The sequence below is a fragment of the Myotis myotis genome, unplaced genomic scaffold, assembly GCF_014108235.1.
Source record: "Myotis myotis isolate mMyoMyo1 unplaced genomic scaffold, mMyoMyo1.p scaffold_m19_p_3, whole genome shotgun sequence".
Taxonomy (NCBI): Eukaryota; Metazoa; Chordata; class Mammalia; order Chiroptera; family Vespertilionidae; genus Myotis; species Myotis myotis.
Window position 1 is genome coordinate 10,796,199 of NW_023416335.1, and position 17,565 is coordinate 10,813,763.

The 17,565-nt window shown below is 47.1% G+C and overlaps 1 protein-coding gene across 1 annotated transcript in view; it reads right to left on the reverse strand.

The window, feature by feature from the left end:
* Positions 1-7,880, reverse strand: part of ZDHHC2 (zinc finger DHHC-type palmitoyltransferase 2) — a 57,727-nt gene extending 49,847 nt beyond the window's left edge. Inside the window, exon 1 of the mRNA XM_036296597.1 lies at positions 7,512-7,880. Coding sequence (XP_036152490.1) covers positions 7,512-7,638 — 127 coding nt within the window. The 5' untranslated portion in view covers positions 7,639-7,880. The remainder of the gene's footprint in view (positions 1-7,511) is intronic.
* Positions 7,881-17,565: the final 9,685 nt, after the last annotated feature.

Consider the following 17,565-nt stretch of genomic DNA (forward strand, 5'->3'; position numbering starts at 1 on the left):
CTCCTCCCTGGCCAGGCCCTGCATCGGAGCACATGAAGGAGGCAACCAATCGATGTGTGTCTCTCTCACATCGATGTTTCTCTCTGTCTTTCCCTCTCTCTTCCACTCTCCCTAAAAATCAATGGAAAAATATCCTCGGGTGAGGATTAACAAAAAACAAAACAACAAAAAAACTGTCTTTCCAAATGATCTTTGGAAAACTGGTTTCCCACGGGTCAGCATCAAGGCTCTATGCCATGTGCTAATCTCTCACTCTGCATGCCAGGCAAGATGGTTCTTCTCCAGCCGTCAAACACAGCGTGGATCCCAGGAGCCCCATGGACTCACCACTTCCTGGAGAAGAGAGGCTAAGAGGTGTGATGTCACCCCAAAGCACAGGAACTCATCAGTATAAATTATGAAGTATTAAGTCCTGGTTTCATTTTTCTGAGAAGAAAAACCACAAGTTTTCTCACAAGATGAAAAAGAAAAACGAATGACACAAGCAAGACAGTATCAGTGAGGATCTTCTCATTGAGAACTCACCCATCCTAATCTCTGGAACATATTGGTCTTTTTTTTTTTTTTTTTTGTCCTTCCTGGCACTTCTTTCTACCACGGAAGCCAAAGAGATCAAACACCTGCTCTTGCAGAACCCTGTTGACTGGGCCATGGGCACAGCCTGGCTTAGTCGGCCGGGGCCACTGGAACCATCTCGACCAGCCACCGGGAGCAGGGGTGGCCTCAGGCTCCCTGACGGCAGGTCACCAGGGCCTTGGCCCCGTCCAATGGCCACTCCTCCAGAATAACGTCAGCTCCACTTCACCCACCTTCTCTTGGCGTCTGCCCATTTTCTTTTTAAAATATATTTTATTGATTTTTTACAGAGAGGAAGGGAGAGAGATAGAGAGAGTTAGAAACATCGATGAGAGAGAAACATCGATCAGCTGCCTCCTGCACATCTCCCACTGGGGATGTGCCCGCAACCCAGGTACATGCCCTTGACCGGAATCGAACCCGGGACCTTTCAGTCCGCAGGCCGATGCTCTATCCACTGAGCCAAACCGGTTTTGGCCCATTTTCTTTTTTTAAAAAAAAAATATTTTTATTGACTTCAGAGAGGAAGGGAGAGAGAGAGAGAGACATAGAAACATCAATGATGAGAGAGAATCACTGATCAGCTGCCTCCTGCACACCCCACTCTGGGGATGGAGCCCGACCCGGGCATGTGCCCTGACTGGGTATCAAACCGTGACCTCCTGGTTCATAGGTCGACGCTCAACCACTGAGCCACGCTGGCCGGGCTATTTCCTAAGCCAGTCCTCCGGTCTTCTCGGGGATCCACCGAGTTGTTTCAGGAGGTTCTCTGCACCCAGCTCGGTTTCACCCCCAAGTCCCTGGCCCTGAGCAGGGAGCGGAGTAAAAGCCGCCGGAGCGCCAGGTAAGAAATGAGGAGCCCAAACAGCCGCCTCGCTGGCAGTAGGGGCAACAACTGCGGGTCACAGCCTTCCTCCGAGAGATTTATCCGTGGTAAGATTAAGAACACAATTAGAAAGCCATTTACAGGAGGCTCGCCATCAGCTCCTTTGGCCTGATTCATGGATTTCTGCTTGTGTACGCTGGTCCGGCAGCCGACTCCCAGGGCTGGGGGGAGGGGGGTGGGTGTGTGTGTGTGTGTTTCCTCTTTCTGCTTTCCTGCCGCTCCGTTATGGGAGTGGCACTGTGAAAGGTACACCTCTCTCCTCCTGCTCAAGCCAGACAGAAGGTTTCAGGGTTTTGTTTTTGATTTGTTGGTGTGTTTGTGTGTGTGTTTTCTCTCCCCAGAGGCAATTTGTTTTCTTAGCTATTAGGAAAAGACCTCAATTCAGTTCCCTCTAAACTCCTCTGTGGGGGAAAGTGCCTGGCGCAAGGGTTCAGTAAAAGCTTCTGAACGAACCCTACTACAACCCTCTGAAGCTAACCTTTCTCTAACCTTCCCTGGAGACCACTGATTACCTTGATTTACGAAGCCATCCCTTCAGCTTCAGTTTAACTACCAGAAACACCGTGCGAGTATTCCATTTAGTGGCACGGATGCCAATCTTAGCAAGCATGGGAAAGCAAACTTTTATAGCAAACCTGAGTTTAAATTGAGTTTTGACTGCTAGATCCTATTCACTCACCTATTAACCTGATACAATTGCCTGCTTTCGTATTAAAAATGGATTGAATAATCATTTAAAATCAAATGACGGAAAAAAAATCAAAGAGATTAATTCATCCAACATGTATTAAGCACCTCTACATGCTGAGCACGATAGTTGTTTGACATGTTATCTCTAATAGGATTTAATAGCAAATAAAAATGCTGCATTATCCAATATATCAAAGGACAAAATTTTTCTGACAGTAAATGGAACCGAGATAGCATTAATCAGTCTTCTCTTCCTTTCCAGGGACCAATTATATGAAAGTCAAATGGCAGCACCTATATGATATTAACCAATGTCACCCCGGTAAATTTAATAAAAACATAAAGTTAAAAAAGAATATGAAGCATATATTTTATACATTTGAACTTTAGACACTTCAAGATATACTCACAGAACTTAAAATCTCCAAAATATTTGATATCCAGAAAAGTCACAGAAGTAATATTCTTTGCATCATGATAGTCAACAAGAAAAAATGTCTTAGTGTTTTACATACATCGTTTCCTATGGATGTGCCCTCCATCCACCTCATTTAAGACTATTTTAATAATTATAGATGGTAATTTGTGTTCCCACGATCACCTGTCTGTATTTTTCTTTAAAAAGGTTTAATATTCTGCATAATTTTGTAAAGGATAGTTTACCAATACCAAGAACACACTGCTTTCTCTGCGTGGCTCAAATTGATCTATAATAATAAAAGCGTAATATGCTAATTACACTGGACGTCCTTCAGAAACAAGCCCAGCCAGGGCTGCTAGGGAAGCCAGGTCCCAGGTGCCAGGGGGAATCCGGTGCCGGCAGCCGGGGGAAGGAAGGCCTACTCTTGCATGAATTTCGTGCACTGGACCTCTAGTTTCAAGAAAAAAGGCAACTTAGAGCCCCCTTCAGTCTCCATCCTTGAGCTTGCTATGACCTTGTAGATCAGGGGTCCTCAAACTACGGCCCACGGGCCACACGCAAATACAAATATTGTATTTGTTCCCGTTTTTGTTTTTTTACTTCAAAATAAGATATGTGCAGTGTGCATAGGAATTTGTTCATAGTTTTTTTTTTTAAACTATAGTCCGGCCCTCCAATGGCCTGAGGGACAGTGAACTGGCCCCCTGTTTAAAAAGTCTGAGGACTCCTGTTGTAGATCATAGCTTAATAGTATCCAAGAATGAGGTTTTATATATTTTATCCTTAAGGATATTTGTTTGTTTAAAAGAAGGAAAACATGCTTGTGTATCTCCTAAACTGATCCCCAAGTATGTAGACTAGTTCTTAAACATCTTCCATAATCACTGCGGAATACAGGCTGCTGCAATCCTGGTAGAGATGTTTATTGGTAAGACTGCACACTGTGAGTAAAAGCCCCATATTCTAATGAGCTAACGTCTAACCTACTCCAGGGTCAGCAATCTACTGCCCAAGGGCCAAGCCTGGCCTGCCAAGTATTTGTGTAATTAAAACTTTACTGGAACACACCCACACCTATCTGCTCAAGCGCTGTCTCAGGCTGCTTTTCTGCTCCAACAGCAGAGCTGAGAAGTCTGTGCCGCTCAATGAGGCGATACCTTCCGAGAAATGCAATGCCAGGCCACTCTGTCACTGTGCAAACATCAGAAAGCTCACCCACCCGAGCCTACTCGTAGGAGATGGTCCAGCCTCCGAAACACCGAGGCTGGACGGTCTAGCCTACTGCTCCTCGGCTACAAGCCTGTACAGCGTGTGACTGCACAAAGCAACACGAGATTAAATCAAGCACAAGAGAAAATGACGCATGGTTAAACAAGGGCGTCTGTGTGCAGGTTTCTGGTGCTATTCTGGAAACTTTTCTATAAATTTGAAAGTACAACAAAATAAAAAGATTAAAAATAAGAGTTCAAACAAGTTTCAATGTTAGTTAGCCTTGAAAAGGGAAAACTTCCGGTGCCTTCTTCAACAAGCAAAGTCAATCCAATGTCTCCCATAATGGATCTGTAAAACCTTTAAACCCTGTCTAGGCTGTCCACTGACCCAAGCCTGCCTGAGGCTGCAGACAACCTTGACTCCCTCTAATTCTGTAGCCTAAAGTACCAGCTTACAAATTTCACCCTTTCAATTTATCTTACTTTATGGGAAACGAGCTAACTAATAATTAAAGGGATCAAAGGACTTTAAGACAAAAGAAGCTAGGGTTGAGAGAGTAGGAGGAGGGAGAGGAAAGGAAAGAGGGGAAGAAATAAGACGAATAAAGGAGCCTAGTTAATCAACAAACCAGACAAACGTGTTCAGAACGGTTCTCTGGGAGAACAGGAAGGAAGCTTACCCGGAACACTTGATCCTCATGCAGTATACGTTTTTATATACACACATTCCAAGAAGAGATGTGAGCTTATTTTTATAACATGCAAACATTACGCTAACTGAAAAGGTGCCCGGAGGGCCACATGCATCGACGTTGTTAAATATAGAAACGAACTGTAATGAGAATCATTATCTCCCGTTTCCAAGGATACCAGGATAAGCACTACTCCTAACTGCAGTTCCCTCAGCAAAGGGCACACAGTAATTTAGATTCAGGGTCATCCCCAGCTGAGAGCAGATGCAGGAGGAGGAGCAGGCACATTGCCCTGATTGTTCTATTCTGTTTGTTGCCTAGTCTAGTTCCCAGCCCCCGACACCCCCCCCACACACCCCCCCACCAGCTCTCTGGTCCCAACCCTGGCTGATGTTTAATAGGTGAAATATGGAAAATCTGATGATGAATAGCAACTTCCAAGAGCAAAAGAATCCACAAAGGGCCGGGTAAATGGAGATGTGATTAAAGCTGGGATGGGGGGTGGGGGTGGGTGGGCAGGGAAGGCTGGCATTCCCATTTGCTTTGTTTGTGAAAAGGAGAGGAGGCTGGTTTTGCGTGTCTGTCACACGGATTGCCATCTTCCCTGTGCTTACAGAGGCACAGCACAGCCAAGGTCAACTTCCCTCTCAACCATCGTTACCCAAGCCTTTAGAACGGACCACTCCCACGCTGCCGCCGGCTCTGGAATCAAATTCATTTCCCACTTGTTCTGTCTTCCGGACTCTGGGATCCAGACCTCTCATACAATTACTTACTATTTGTTTCTATAGCAATGGAAATATAAAAACTACTTTCTGACAACCTCAGAGATTTTGCCTCTGAATCATTTATTGGTTCAGTCAAAACCATTTATTGATTGCTTTCAACGTGACTGGCACTGTCCCAGGCGAGGCAGGAAGAGGGGAAGTGGTCCAAGACTTCACTTGCGATCACCGGCTATCAATAACCAGCCGTGTCACTTAGGCAGCTTAAAAAGACGCATGCTCCCTCTTGGTCAAATGTTCGCCTACTAAAACAGTGATGTGGATGTCAGGGATGCTTTAGATTTATCTTAAACACAAAATATTCAGAGTAGGTTTACAGTTTGTAAGTAAAAAGACATGCAGGTGATGAAAACAGGAACACAAGAATAAATCTGTTCCGCATGTTCACCACTTAAACCTACTTTTGCCCACCCCGTATATAAAAAATATCAGCCAGCCGGGCTGGCCCATGAGCATGGACCTATGAACCAGGAGGTGATGGTATGATTCCTGGTCAGGGCACATGCCTGGGTTTCAGGCTCAATCCCTAGTAGGGGGCGTGCAGGAGGTAGCCAATCGGCGATTCTCTCTCATCATGGATGTTTCTACCTCTCTCCCTCTCCCTTCCTCTCTGAAATCAGTAACAATATAAATATTTTTAAGTATCATCCAGATATAATAGCAATTTTCCACTTAGTTCCGCCCCATCACCTGCCTACTCATTGCGGCAAGATTTCCACATCGCACCTCAGGCAAGGGCAGGGCAAGCTGCAGGGGAAGGAAAGCCCTCCCAAGCCATCACACACCATCACACACGGGGGACAGGTCTCAGGCTAAGCCTCTCGGCTTCCTATGCTAATACAGGAGAGTAAGCTGCCTGTTCTGATAATCAGCGCCTCCTGGGACTTCCCTCTTTTGCAGTTACATTAATGGGAACAGCTGCTTTTACGAGGGTGAAGAAATGAAATACCACAAAGGTTCCCAACTGTTACGTAACACATACAGTGTGTCTCAATAGGGCAAGCCGTCTTAATATTGACAGTTCATACAGAACTCGGACATGTTTCTGAAAACTTTCTTCCGACACATTCTAGATGACTGTAATACACTGTTAGACGCACTGTCTTCCCAATTTCCGCACAACCTGACCCCTTGTAAAGAACAGACTCACTTTTTGGTACTGAAGTAGCATTTCTAAATTCAACACACAGAGGAACAAGGTCACCTTTTAAAGCTACATGGAATTGGAAGTTGGTCCCAATTCTCTTATAAGTTATGTCGGTCACTGTTTTTTTGTGTATTACTCTGACACCTCCGATTTCTCACGAGGGGCAACATTTTGAGATGAGATGCTTCCTTGGGCAAGTTTGAATCTGACACTTTGGGAATATGCTTATGTTGAGAAGGTTCAACTCCACAGGCCACTATTTAACCTTTCCCCCTGCCCCTCCTAGGGCCAGTCAGTGCTCCCCACGGCAAAAACATCCACATTTTCTTAGGTGTGACACCCAACACAAGAAGCATTCACAAGTCCCTGGCTGGCGACAGCCCAAATCGGCTTTCACAAAGCCTCTGACCGCAGCAGCCTGCTTGCCACAGCAAGGGCCGTGACGAGTCCCTAACTGTGCAAAATCAACTTCTTTACTTTGAGATCTTCAGCACTGAAAGTACCCCCCCAACCACTCAGGAGCCTACAGCTCGGACTGCAGCCCCTTGGCTTTCTGGATAATGCTCGGATGCCCACCTCTTTTCTCCTGTTTTTGGAACATCCCAATTGTGCATCTGGCTCAGAAAATACTTTCTAGTAGCTCCCCCCCCCCCCGCCCCCACCTCCTGGCAACTCGAGTGTCCAACTGCTAATCCTCACACTACAAAGGCAGCAAAACCTGAGTGCTGTTGGAACATGTAAAAAAGTGGATTACGGGCAACCAGCAAGGGACCGCGGTGACACCCAGGCCGAGGCCGAGCCGCCACCCCCCGCTCCGGCCAGGTGCGGCTCTGGTCCCGGCCCGGCGTGGAGCCCGCAGCCTCCAGCGCCACCTCCCCGCCTCACCAGGGTCCCCGCACCGTCCCGCCAGGTGGTCGGAGGTGTGGCCGCGGCCGCAGCGGGGAGCGGAAGGCGAAGGGGTTTCCGGGCTGCGTGCGCGTGGGGGTGCAGGTGTAACGGTCGCCCGAGAGGTGCGAGGGGGAGGCGGCGGCCCCGGGCTGGCGGTGGCCGCGGGGCCGGCGGACAGGCTCCCGGGGGTCCCGGGGCGGCCGGGGCGCACTCACCGACGCACAGCTGGACGGCGTAGGCGTAGTAGGACCAGCCGAGCAGGAGGCTGATGAACACCACGGGGATCCAGTACAGCACCCGCCGGCACCGCCGCCGGACGCGGCCCGGGCCCGAGGGCGCCATCTTCCCGCCGCATCCACCTGCCCGGCGCCGCCGCCCGCGGGCCTGGCTCCCCGGCGGGCTGGCCGCGCCCGGCGTCCCCGGCGCCGCGGGCCCGGGGGCGGCGGGAGGCTGCGCTGCGGCCACTGCCGCCGCCGTGGCGCTAGCTCCCCATCCCGCAGCCCCGCGCCGGCGCCGCGGACTCCCGGGTGCTCAGCCCGGCCGAGCGGTGGCTGCGACGAGGGCGAGCCGGCGCGGAGGGCGGCGAGGAGGCGGCGATGGAGCCCGCGCCCCGCCCCCGCCCCCGCCCCGCCGCCTCCCCCGCCTCCCCCGCCCCGCGCGCTGCGCCCCGGGCGGCTGTGCGCTTAGGGCGCCCCCGTGGGCCTGCGGGGGCTCCGATCCGTGAACCGGGAGGCAGACCCCGCGGGGCAGGAGGCGCCGCTCGGGGGCCGGCTGGGAGGCGGGGCGGCGTCCGCAGCTCGGGCAGCCGGGAGCCCAGCGGCCACCCGCGCGCAGAGCCGCCCGGGGAGGGAGGGGCGGGGAGGGGAGGCGGCAGCGCAGCCCCGAGGCCGGTGGGGCGCGAGTCGCCCGCCCGGTCCATGCGCCCCAGGAAAGTCTGTGGGCGCCGCGGCCAGGCCCTCCGGCGGGGAAACCGTCTCCCACTCGGGGCTCCCCGCGTGCGGGCGGGGCTCCCTCCAGGGAGACCGCGGGCTCGGATCGGGGCGCACCTCCACGCCCCGAAGTGGGGCTGCGGGCTAAGGACGAGGCACTTTGGGTGGAGAATCCGCGGGAGTGAGAAACTAATGATTCGCCCTGAGGATTCGAACTCCTACCGAATAGAAGAGTGACCGCGCCCAGGGCCCCGCGGGGAGCCGGGTCCCGCGTCCTCCTCCCCGGCCGTTCCGGTGCCCCGCCCGCTGCACAGCTGGTTCCCAAGCGCTTGTTGGAAGTCCTGGGAGGGACCCCAGAGTAGTCAGACCAAAGCCATGGACTTACGATGATGAAACGGGGAAAATGCACGTGCTTCTGAGAGTTTCTTTTTCCCCTTCATCTTATTATGAACAAGTCAGTCAATGTAGTGGATCTGAATTATATACATAATTGCTCTGTATAAACAATTTAAATGAACACTGGTGGGTGTATGTATACTGACACCGCAGAGCCGCCCTAGTGAATGAACTGCATCTGCATCTGCAGGATGAAAAGATAAAGTAGGAGTAATAAAAAGCACTGATTTGCATAAATTTAGCCAAAGAAATCTAAGCTCTTATGAGTTTGTGGTTATCTTTCTGTGACTGGATTAAACAAGCTAATCTTCTCCCCTATATTAGACCCAAATAGCTACTATATTAGACTCAAGTCCCAAATCCCTGCGCACATCTATTCAAAAATGCATAGAAAATGTCAGTCACGTTTCTGTGGGGCTTGAAATAATTGAAATGAAAAGAATGTCAGTCCCCGGGAATCGCTTTATTTTGTTGTAGCACCATTTACCCTCTACTGGTTATACCCTGCAGGGTAGATGAGTATAAACACGTAACGTCCCCGAAAATCCTAACTTCTCCCATGGATGTTAATCTTATGTTCCCGGTCAGGAAATACTGAAAACAAGAAATAAAAGTCCCTCGCAGGCCTGGAACACCCTCAGAGAGATGAGCAAATCCGTGATTGAAGGTCACTCCAGATTCATCCGGAATGAAAAGGAAGGGATCTGATTCCCAGAGGGGGAGGCAGGGCAAACTGTGCCTCTTTCTGTGGCGGAGGCTACAGTTTCCTGTCCTGCCAGGGTCTTGAGGTCAGAAATGCAGTAACATTCTACACACTTTTCACATTTTTAATTTTTTTGGAAGAATATGCCAGTGTAACATCTTTGGAGGAGGCTTCATTTTTATTCGTTATCTGAAATGTGACTTCATTGTTCATACTTATCCTATATAATAAAAGGCTAATATGCAAATCGACCGATCGGCAGAACCACCAGTCTCTATGAAGCGCACTGACCACCAGGGGGCAGATGCTCAATGCAGGAGCTGCCCCCTGGTGGTCAGTGTGCTCCCACAGGGGAGCGCCGCTCAGCCAGAAGCCAGGCTCATGGCTGGCGAGTGCAGCAGTGGTGGTGGGAGCCTCTCTCACCACCACAGCAGTGCTAAGGATGTCAGGCATCCCCTGAGGGCTCCTGAACTGTGAGAGGGCCCCTGGCTGAGGGAGCCCCCCTCCCCCACCCCCAGTGCACGAATCTCATGCACCAGGCCTCTAGTTCTAAATATTTGTGGAATAATTGCAACCTGTCCTTAACCATTTTAAGAGTACTTCCATTACTGAGTTCTCCAAGGGTACCACTCTTATCCTTTAGAAAAGGTGGAGCTCAGACAGAATTGTCTCAAAAGCCACATGAGGACAGGATTCATCTCTGCATAATCACTCATTAGGCATGAGCATGCATGCACATGTCATCTCTCTAAATAGCGGGCTTTGGTGAGAGTGGAACAATGACTTTAGTTTTTAGGAATTGGGGATCATGGTCAATTAAGAAGAAATGTCACCAGAGACCTCCTCTTTAGAGAGAAGTATAGAAGGTTAACTCACTAATTTTAGATATTCAATAGTTACAACAAATTGTGACTTTCATGTAATCATTTTGATAAAACTGCTACAGCCATTTTTGAAAAAGAGAGTCAGCCAACACAGAGGAAGAGAGGGCAACTCTAAGAGGAGGAAGGGGATGGCCAGGCAGGGGGAGGGGGAGGGGACAATCGGAGAAGAGGAGACTGGCCCCCTCACCTGGCCCACCCAGTCCCTTAGGACCGAAATTCCATCCTTAGGCCTCTGCCTGGATGCTCCACCCACTCAGGAATTTGTGAAAGTCATTAACCTCTGAAAATGAAAAGACCCTTATTGTCAGTCCCTGCTCCCAGGAAGGGAACTTGATCTTGTTCTCCCTCTAGCCACGGTGGACTTTGAACCAGCTCCCCACACACTTCTGTCCCCAAACCTCAAACCTATCTCACTGTCACGGTTAATACTCCAAATTTCCCTCCTGCTCCCAGATCCAGGTTAAATTTTTTCCACTTATTCCCTTTCATAGTCCGAATCAAGAATAGCAGTCGGCCAGGCCCACGGATCCACCCTCTTTAGGGAGTATAGACTTCCATTCATGCCGCCTATACCAACCTCCCAGAAACGTTACCAGGTCCCTTGTTTGATAGTTACACTTCCTTTTGAAAGTGTTCTTAGAGGGATGCATTGCATCTTTGAAGTATAAGGTCACTTTTATTTCTCTCAGATACGTGATAAATTGTTCTGATTTTACTCTCAGGGTGTGGTGTGTGGCAAATGCTGCCTTCTGAATTTCACCAGGCCTGGCAGGAATGAGACTGAGGTCTGGACCTGCTCTTTGGCTTACAGCTCTCCCATTCATACAGGAGTGGTCGGTGAGAATATGGATAGATCCTCTTTCATTGTTTTCTTAAAGGAAACCTATCACTCTTTTTTGGAGAGGGGGGGCCGGGGGAGGGTGTAAATCCCATTGGAAGTCAGCAGTCCGCATCAATGATTCCAGAGATAATTGCACATTTATAATTCTGGCCAACATAGTCTCTGTGGGAGAATAATAATATGCCCAAACCACATGTTTTCGGGCACATGTAAAATAAAAGCAGTCTTAGAAAGGGAACTGGGTTAGGGAATGTGGGGATGGCGCAGCGCCATGACACGCTGTGCCTCTCAGAGATTTATAGTTTGCAATTAGCCAAGGATGGAATGGAATACAATGCAAGATCATTTCAAAACTCTAAGGATTGTATGGTTAATTGGCTCAAAACATTGGAAAAATTGCTACAATGGGAAAAACTAGCTCTGACAAACCTTGCTTTTCAAGCACTGTGGAGTCTCTCTGTGACATATTAACGCTTGCCGCCACTAGATGGCAGGCGCACACCAAGCAGCCCAGCTCCCCTGCGGTGTTTTCAGAGACTTCAATAGCATCAACCGTGAGCTTAACCAAGCCAATTATAAATTATGAATTATAACTTCATGACAAATGATATGTAATTATACCTAATTATAATTACATTATAATTGTACAATTCTATGTTATAATTCAGGAGCTAATGATTAATTACTAAAAACCATATTCAGAAAATTGAAAAGAATTAAGAGAACATTTTTTTCTGCATGGAAAATCACTCTGACTCTGCTTCCACTTCTTTACAGGTTGCACTACAGCTGATCTCTTTGGAAATAAAATTGGAACTTTGCACTTAAGTGAATGCTACGCTGAGTCCTTCCTCTGTGCTCAAATGGGGAGAAGGCAGTGTCTATAGAACCCCAAAGGGGGGGGGGGAGATATTTTCTTCCCACCACTGGCAGGTTTTTAAGGGGTGACACAATGGCAGGAGTTCGGTCCGATTATTGGAGGTGGCCGCTGTGGACCTGAGAGGTCAGTGGCCATCGGAGAGTGGCCAAGGACAGTAGAATCCTGCAGCGTGGTGGCGAGTGTCCAGTGTTGTCAAGGCCAGCACTGGCGTCCTAGGCAGACTGTTCTTGATGCAAGGTCTTGGCCGAGCATCAGATTTATCCCTGTCAGCTCAGGCTTGACTCTCCAGGCTCCCTGTTGGATTTGTGGGGGTTTATATACCTGGAAAAACATTTTTGTCTGGTTGTGTAAGTCAACTAGATTGGTTATGTTTGCAGACAAGCACATGGACTGGAACATAGTTTTAATTTCACTTGGTATTATAAGTGTTTTTAATAAACAATATGTTTTTATTGATTTTCGGAGAGAGAGGAAGGGAGAGGGATAGAGAGACAGAAACATTGATGAGAGAGCAAGACATCGATTGGCTGCCTCCTGCATGCCTCCTACTGAGGATTGAGCCCATCACCTGAGCATGTGCCCTGGCCGGGAATCGAACCAGGGACCTCTTGGTTCACGGGTTGATGCTCAACCACTGAGCCACACCAGCTGGGCTGTATCCCATTTCTTAAAGATTCAGTGTCAGCTCCTGGAGCCAGGCCCTAGGAGAAACAGGATGCGGGAAGTGGTGACAGAGGAGCCATGTTGTCTAGACCTGCGCTACGCAATAAGTAGCTGCTAGCCATAGGAGGCTATCACATTTAATCAAAATGAATGAAAAGGATATAAAATAAAAAAAATAACTTCCTTAATCACAGTAACTACATTTCAAGTGCTCACAGCTATGTGTGGCTAGTGGCAACCGTGTCGGACAGTGAGGATCTAAAACATTTCCGTCATCACAGAACGTTCTATGGCATAGAACTGGCTGGACATTTTATCTTGTCTGAACATTCGTGAGCAGGCTTTATATTTACAAATGGCAGAAACAAAAAAGTCCCCTCTCTAATTATATGTCTACTGTTTTGCAGAGACAAAAAGTGAGAGGTCCTAGGGAGTTGAAGGTATGTTTGAATTTATAGTGTTCGGAGTTCTCTTCCTTTGAAGACATGAGTCTAAAGAGGAAGGAGCCAGTTGGTGAAAATGGAGGGATAAGAGGTAACATTACAGATTCTTCAGCCTGAGTTTTGTGTACAAATGATTAATTTCAAAGGCTATGCAGGGATAAACTTAGTGCCTACTGTATCCAAATTTCTATACATAAAGGCAACTCTTAGAATTGGCAGTTCAGCCAACAGTACTTGAAGGTATAGCCTTATTCCTGGAAAACTCTAGCCTTGAAACACGGAATCGTCTGCCTTCATCCAGTGGCCACAGAGCCCTTCCTGTTCTGTTGTTTGATCAGATAATCACTGGGGCAGCCAAATCATAATTGGTTATATCCAGCTCTGTCTCTCTCAAGCTGCAGGCTAGACTGGTCACGCAGGATTTTCTGTATCACGTGTGTGTGTGTGTGTGTGTGTGTGTGTGTGTGTGTGTGTAGGAGGGGGTGGAATTAATGTGTCTTGCCCAGTGGTCTCTGTACATCCACATTGGCTCTGGTTCAAAACACACTCTTCTGGGGGAAAAAAACACACATTTAATGCTTAATATTGATAAGTATTTCCAGGTGTTGTCAGAGACTTCAAATGTAACTTAAAGCTCAAGGTCACATTGCAGTTTAGATTGTAAACAGGAAAAAGCCTACCCAGGGTTTTCCCAGGTCTTTAAAAAGAGCAGGCGAGATGAAAAATAAATATTTAATGCTGACATTTAACAAAAAAGGCACACTGGCTTCGGATTTGCAGTAGAAAACATTTTGTCATCAAGGTCAGCACTGACATCCTAGGCAGACTGTTCTAGAATTAATCCAGTGTAAATTATATCTTATTCCTCAGAGTCCGAGTCTATAATTGTTTCCAAGTGATACGTGCACACTCCAGATTGCGAGTCTCTTTTTGATTTGCTGCTACTGCTCGATAACACCTTTCTCTACTTGCTCATATTCCTATTCCGGTCCCTTTGATGATGAGCGTGCTGTGAGAAAATGGGGGCTGGCGGGAATATTGATAACCTTTACATCTGGACTATGAGACAACAGAAGATTTTGTTTTGCAAACATTTAATAGAGTCGTGGAGGGTTCAGAATCCATATGATTAGAAGCACCACCACCTTCGAGACAACCACTGTTAGACTAAGGAATGGGACAGAAGCCTCCATCTTAAACAGTGAGATGTAGGATTATTTTCCCATAATGTTCACTCATGCAGAAAAAAGAGTACATTTACCTCAAACTGTATAATAAAACATTCTCATTTGGAAGAACATTGCATTTATTTCCAGAGACACTGAAGAGAAGGTGAAGTTTTCTCATGTTTGCATTGCGAGCCCACGGCCATGTTTCAGGACAGAGGTTGAGAAATATAACTGAACTACCAGCTTGGTTTCCTCTGGGGGTTGCAACTGAAAAAACCTGGGTGTGAATTCCAGTTCTTTCACTTACTAGTTCTCTGATCTGCAGCAAGTTACTCAAAGTCTCTGGCATTTCTTGGGATATTTCTCGTTTCCTCGACAGATAAATGGGGAAAGCAACATATGAAAGTCTTTCAATAAATCCATGCATTCATCTATTTAACAAATTTTGATGACTTCCTGTGTTTGTGGTATTACGATAGGTGATGGTCAGTCACATGGTGAGAAAAACACACACACAAAAAACAAGGAGCCTGCCTTAGTGAAGTTCACCACACAGCTGGGGGAAAAGGTCCACTTTTACTGGAAGGGGGTAACTATACGAGGCTCATTGATGTGTCATCAAAGCGCCCAGCTGGTTTGCACGCTGTTTTTCCTTGCATAAAACAAGGTGTGAGATATGTACTTCCAGATGCAAGAATCAGTTTGAAACGCCACGATCTGAAATGCAGCCTGTCTGTTTGTGTCTCAAGGTGACAATGTCCATAGCTGGTGTGATACCTGGACACGTTTACATGAACAATTTGAAGTTGAAATGTATGCTCTTCAAACATTGCTGATGTTGAGTTAGAGCGTAAAGGTCTGAATTGCATGCATGATCTTTGGACTCTTCTCACCAAAGCAGAGCATTCCCTGGCATTTTAAATGATTCCCCTGCTGGAGACCTCCATTCGCCCCGCCAGATCCTTTCTCTACACTTCTCTGTGTTATTCGGGGCTCACTTTTTAAGATCTATAGCAAAGGACTCCCTTGCACTCTGGATTCTGGTTGGCTCAATGAATGGGGTCGGGCAGAGGGCCAGAGAATAACTCGGGCGTGTTTGTTTCAGCTCCCCAGCCTGACCACTGACCACAGCTTCTGTGAGCTACAGCTACCCTCTCCCTTTGCCTCTTCGAGCCTGGGGCTGGGTGGGTACCTGACTCCCTAGGGTTGCTCAACCATACCCTGCTGGTTTCCTTTAAATAAATTCTTCTCACTTACCACTTTTGCATGCGTTATCTCTTCCCTAGCAATTCCATCACTAATTTAACTCCTAACAAGCCTATCTGTAAATCTGAATACAGTTTATTTTTTGCTACATAAGAAAAAAATACATAAATGCTTACTAAATCCTTATTTTGAAAGTCAGTATTATCTTTATCTCTTTTTTAAAAAATATATTTTTTATTGATTTCATAGAGGAAGGGAGAGAAAGATAGAAACATCAATGATGAAAGAGAATCATTGATTGGCTGCCTCCTGCACAACCCACACTTGCCGGAAGCCAATTCCAGCATGACAGCAGGGCTGAATCTGGAGTGGCCAGGGCATTTCCCCAAACCTGAAAAGGATGCATTAAATTGATTGTTCGCTGCCAGACAGCTCAGGGCATCTTAATCTACATGTTATTGCCTCCTACTGGCCAAACACCTGAACAGCCGTAGGCTAATTCTCCCCATTCTGACAATGGACTCTGTATAGAAACCTGACCCTTTGAAGTGTATATCTCTGCCTCGCCTCAGGTCCTTTTGTGTTAATAAAAAGCATGGGGTCCTGAGATGAGGAGAACTTAGTTTCTTTAGCTAGGCTCCTCTGACCCCCAATGCCTTTCAAAATTATATTTTGCCTCTGGACTCTTACTTAAGTTACACACAGCCTTTCTCCAGATTGCTGAACCCTTCTAGATGCTGGAACAGAGAACCCCGGCATTAACGGTGCCTGAACCCAGGCACATGCCCTGACCTGGAATCGAACTGAGACCTACTGGTTCATACCACTGAGCCATGCCAGTCAGGCTCTTTAACTATCTCCTTTAAGATAAAAAATCATAACAAAATTACACATCATAGGACAATACATAACAGACATTTGGGAAACAGAGAATGACAAAAATCTTGTATGATTTTCCAATTAGCACAACCATTGTTATTATAGTGCTAGGGGCCCGGTGCATGAATTCATGCATGGGTGGGGTCTGGCTGGCCTGCCCCGATGGAGGCCAATTGGGGGTAGGGCTGGCGGGGGAGGGGAGGTAGGAGATTGACTGCTGGTCACCACCCCAATTGGGGTGGGGGATGCTGATTGGGGGGGCGGGGCTGGCTGGGGGTAGGGACCATGGGTGGTTGGGGGGGGGCAATCGGGGTCCAGATCGAGCCAGTTGGCTTCCACATTGTGCATCGTAGCAACTGGTCATTCCACTGTTTGGTCACTGGGCTTTTATATATATAGATATGTTCCCATCTAGACTCTATTTTGCACACATCTTTTCAATGTAAATTTTGTGTTCTCTCATAAATATTTCATTACAAATATTTTTCATGTTACTATACTGGCTTCAGGATAATTTTAAATATTGCACAATGTTCTCTTTTGTATAAGTACTATAATTCATTAAACCATTTCTCTATATTGCTAGATATTTAGGTGTGTTTTCTAATATTTTCACTGATATAGTGACACAAGGAGCTTAGCTCATAGCATTTCCTCACATTTTATTGTTTTGTTTGGATCAAGTCTCAGAGATAAAATTAAATCAAAGAGTCAAAAGTTTGAAAAATTATTCAGAAGGACATATTTCAAATATGTCCACAATTCTTTGCTACACCTCTTTTCAAGAAGTGGCGGCGAGGTCTCCTGTCCTTGAATGTGGACCGGGCTTAGTGACTGACTTATAAGGAATAGAAGAAAGCAGAGGAGATGGTGGATCACTTAGCTAAGCTGCTCTTGAATTCCCAACTCTCCGAAATTATGTGAGATAATGTTTTCTTAGGCCACTGCATTTTGGGATAATTTGTTATGCAATAGATAACTAATACAGCAGCAAAGAAAATTGTAGCATTTTTATAAATAAGTTTAAGTATGATGCACGCACTTCTAGGCAACCATGGAAACTCATTGCCACTTAAGGTACAGGAAAGAGCCAGTGAGAGAGACAGGGAGAACACAGAGGGAGAGAAGAGAGAAAGTAAGAGAGGAAAAACCAGAAGGAATAAAAGAGAAAACATTAGCAAGAGGGGGACATGGGAAAGGTGACCGTGTGTCCTAGTTTACCCTGGACAGTCCCAGTTGTGGTGTGATCCTCATGTAATTATGAGTAGAGTCCCCT